The sequence below is a fragment of the Cicer arietinum genome, chromosome 6 (assembly GCF_000331145.2).
Source record: "Cicer arietinum cultivar CDC Frontier isolate Library 1 chromosome 6, Cicar.CDCFrontier_v2.0, whole genome shotgun sequence".
Lineage (NCBI taxonomy): Eukaryota > Viridiplantae > Streptophyta > Magnoliopsida > Fabales > Fabaceae > Cicer > Cicer arietinum.
In genome coordinates, this window is record NC_021165.2 from 9473064 (window position 1) to 9475292 (window position 2229).

Sequence of the window (2229 nt, forward strand, 5' to 3'; positions counted from 1 at the left end):
TAGGTTAGACTTAAGTCTTTCAAAGTCTGATCTAACCTATTCTCACCCTTATTTAAAAACCACTTCATGCCAAAACAAAATTTTTCTTTTTAAGTAAAAAATAAAACACTTTTATCAGGAAAATAAAATTTAAACAAATAGAACAAAGCTATTAAAAAAAATCAAAATTAATTTTTAAATTATTTATATATAGCATGTAAATATATATTTTTCTCTCATTTAAATTATTTATAAAGTTATTTATTATCTTTTAAAATGTTTAAAAGTTACTTTCTATCTTTTTTTCTCTCATTAAGATGTTTTATCTTTTAACATGTCTACAAAATTACCCCTTTAAAATGTTGACAAGTAATTTTAAATGCTTATTGACAAGTCAATGTAGAATTATTATTCCTACGATCATTCTTATATATAAGATTTTGTTGATTAAATCACTAGAATTAAAAAAGTTAATTCTAATATTAAATTTGTTGATAATTTAATTTTTTTTATTAGTTTACTATTAAAGGGAGAGAATTAATTGAATTAATTTATATTTTTTTTTGTAATTATATTTATTATACATCGCAGAAAAAGATATAACATAATTATAGATAGATCTGTAAAAGAAATAATCAATATAATTTAAAAAAAAAGTTATAAAAATAGACAAAGAAAGTGAGTAGAGGTGAAGATAGTAATAATTTTATATTTTACTATAAAAAAATGTAAATGTTTTAAGAGATAATTGATGAGTTAGTAAAAATTTTAAAAGAAAAAAAAAATAAAGCACTAGTATTAAGATTAGTCAACTTAGTGTAATTTTGCTAAAAGAAATGTGTCAAATTCATTACGTGTGAAGTGTGAACAATTGGTTCGAATCCTCGTAATTTGAGTAAAAAAAGAAGGGCAATATAGTCAAGAAACAGAGTATATATAGCACTAATTATCAGCATTGTTTAGAATAATTACTTGTGCTTTACATTAACACGCTATTCACAACGTTTTTCTCTCTGCTAATTTTCCAAAGCCGCCAAATATGGAACATGATTCTATCTTGAACCTCTTTGATTCTAATTGGTTTCACCTTAACATTTTGAAGAAATCAAATTCAACTTCATCAACAACATCAACAAGTTCAAAAGAAAATCTAGAAGAACGTTATCAGAAAAATGAAACATCATCAGAATCAGAACCAAAACTCGCACGGATCCGAACCCTTCATAACAGATCCATGAGTGATGACCAATCTATGAAAAGCTTCAACGTTGATTCTCTTTCACCAGACTCTGTCTTAATCTCTTCAAAGCTTCAAACAATTCTATCAGGAAAAGAAGTAACAGACTCAGAAAGTGATGAAAACTTAGTACCAACAACACAAACGTTGTTACCTAAGAAAAACAACATCATAAAAAATGTTGTTGTTGTTAAGAAGAAAAGGGAAAGTAAGAGTTTATCAGACCTTGAATTTGAGGAGCTAAAAGGGTTTATGGATCTTGGTTTTGTTTTCTCAGAGGAAGATAAAGATTCAAGCTTGGTTTCAATTATTCCTGGGTTACAAAGGCTTGGAAAAAAAGATGAAGAAGTTGAAAAAGAAAATGTTTTTGATGAGTGTTTGGTTCAAAGACCTTACCTTTCTGAAGCTTGGGAATTTCATGATAGGAGAAAAAAAGAGTACCCTTTGATGAATTGGAAAGTTCCTGCTATGAATAATGAAATTGACATGAAAAATAGTCTCAGATTGTGGGCACATACTGTTGCTTCCAGTGTTAGATGATGAGATGATGCAGTTCATATTGCATAATCTATTTTTTTCTTTCCACATATACTTTTTTGATAATATCTTTGATATTGTTTGGTTTATACTTTTAGTTTTAGGATAATAATGCAACATTTATTTCTCTCTAGTATTTCCTTGTTAATTTTTTCTGGAATTCGGTATTCCATTGTAATTTGTAATTATAGACAGAAAGGAAACAAATTTAATTCAGCATTTGTGATCTTTGATAATCTATGTTGTGGAATATTGATTTCTAGTTCTAAGTAGTAGGTTGATTGGAGACAAAATTAAACTTGAGGATTGGTTTGTTCAATCTCTCTGGCTATGTGTACCAATTTAAAATAGGCAATCTTTGCTTAATTAACTAAGAAAGTTAGACTTTAACCCGTGCTATATACATGGGTCAGGTAAAAAATATACGTATCAAAATTGTTTACGAATAAAAATTTGTTCCATATAAAATAAAAACT

General features: G+C 26.9%; 1 protein-coding gene across 1 annotated transcript; it reads left to right on the top strand.

Moving 5' to 3' along the window:
- The first annotated feature begins 936 nt into the window (after window positions 1-936).
- On the top strand, window positions 937-1989 carry LOC101494080 (uncharacterized). The gene has a single exon (XM_004504227.4). It carries the CDS (start codon window positions 1019-1021, stop codon window positions 1754-1756), a length of 738 nt encoding a protein of 245 aa, XP_004504284.1. The 5' UTR covers window positions 937-1018; the 3' UTR covers window positions 1757-1989.
- Window positions 1990-2229: the final 240 nt, after the last annotated feature.

Bases quoted from the DNA above. Each gene is read 5' to 3' on its own strand.
- LOC101494080 (XM_004504227.4), top strand. From the start codon at position 1,019: ATGGAACATGATTCTATCTTGAACCTCTTTGATTCTAATTGGTTTCAC.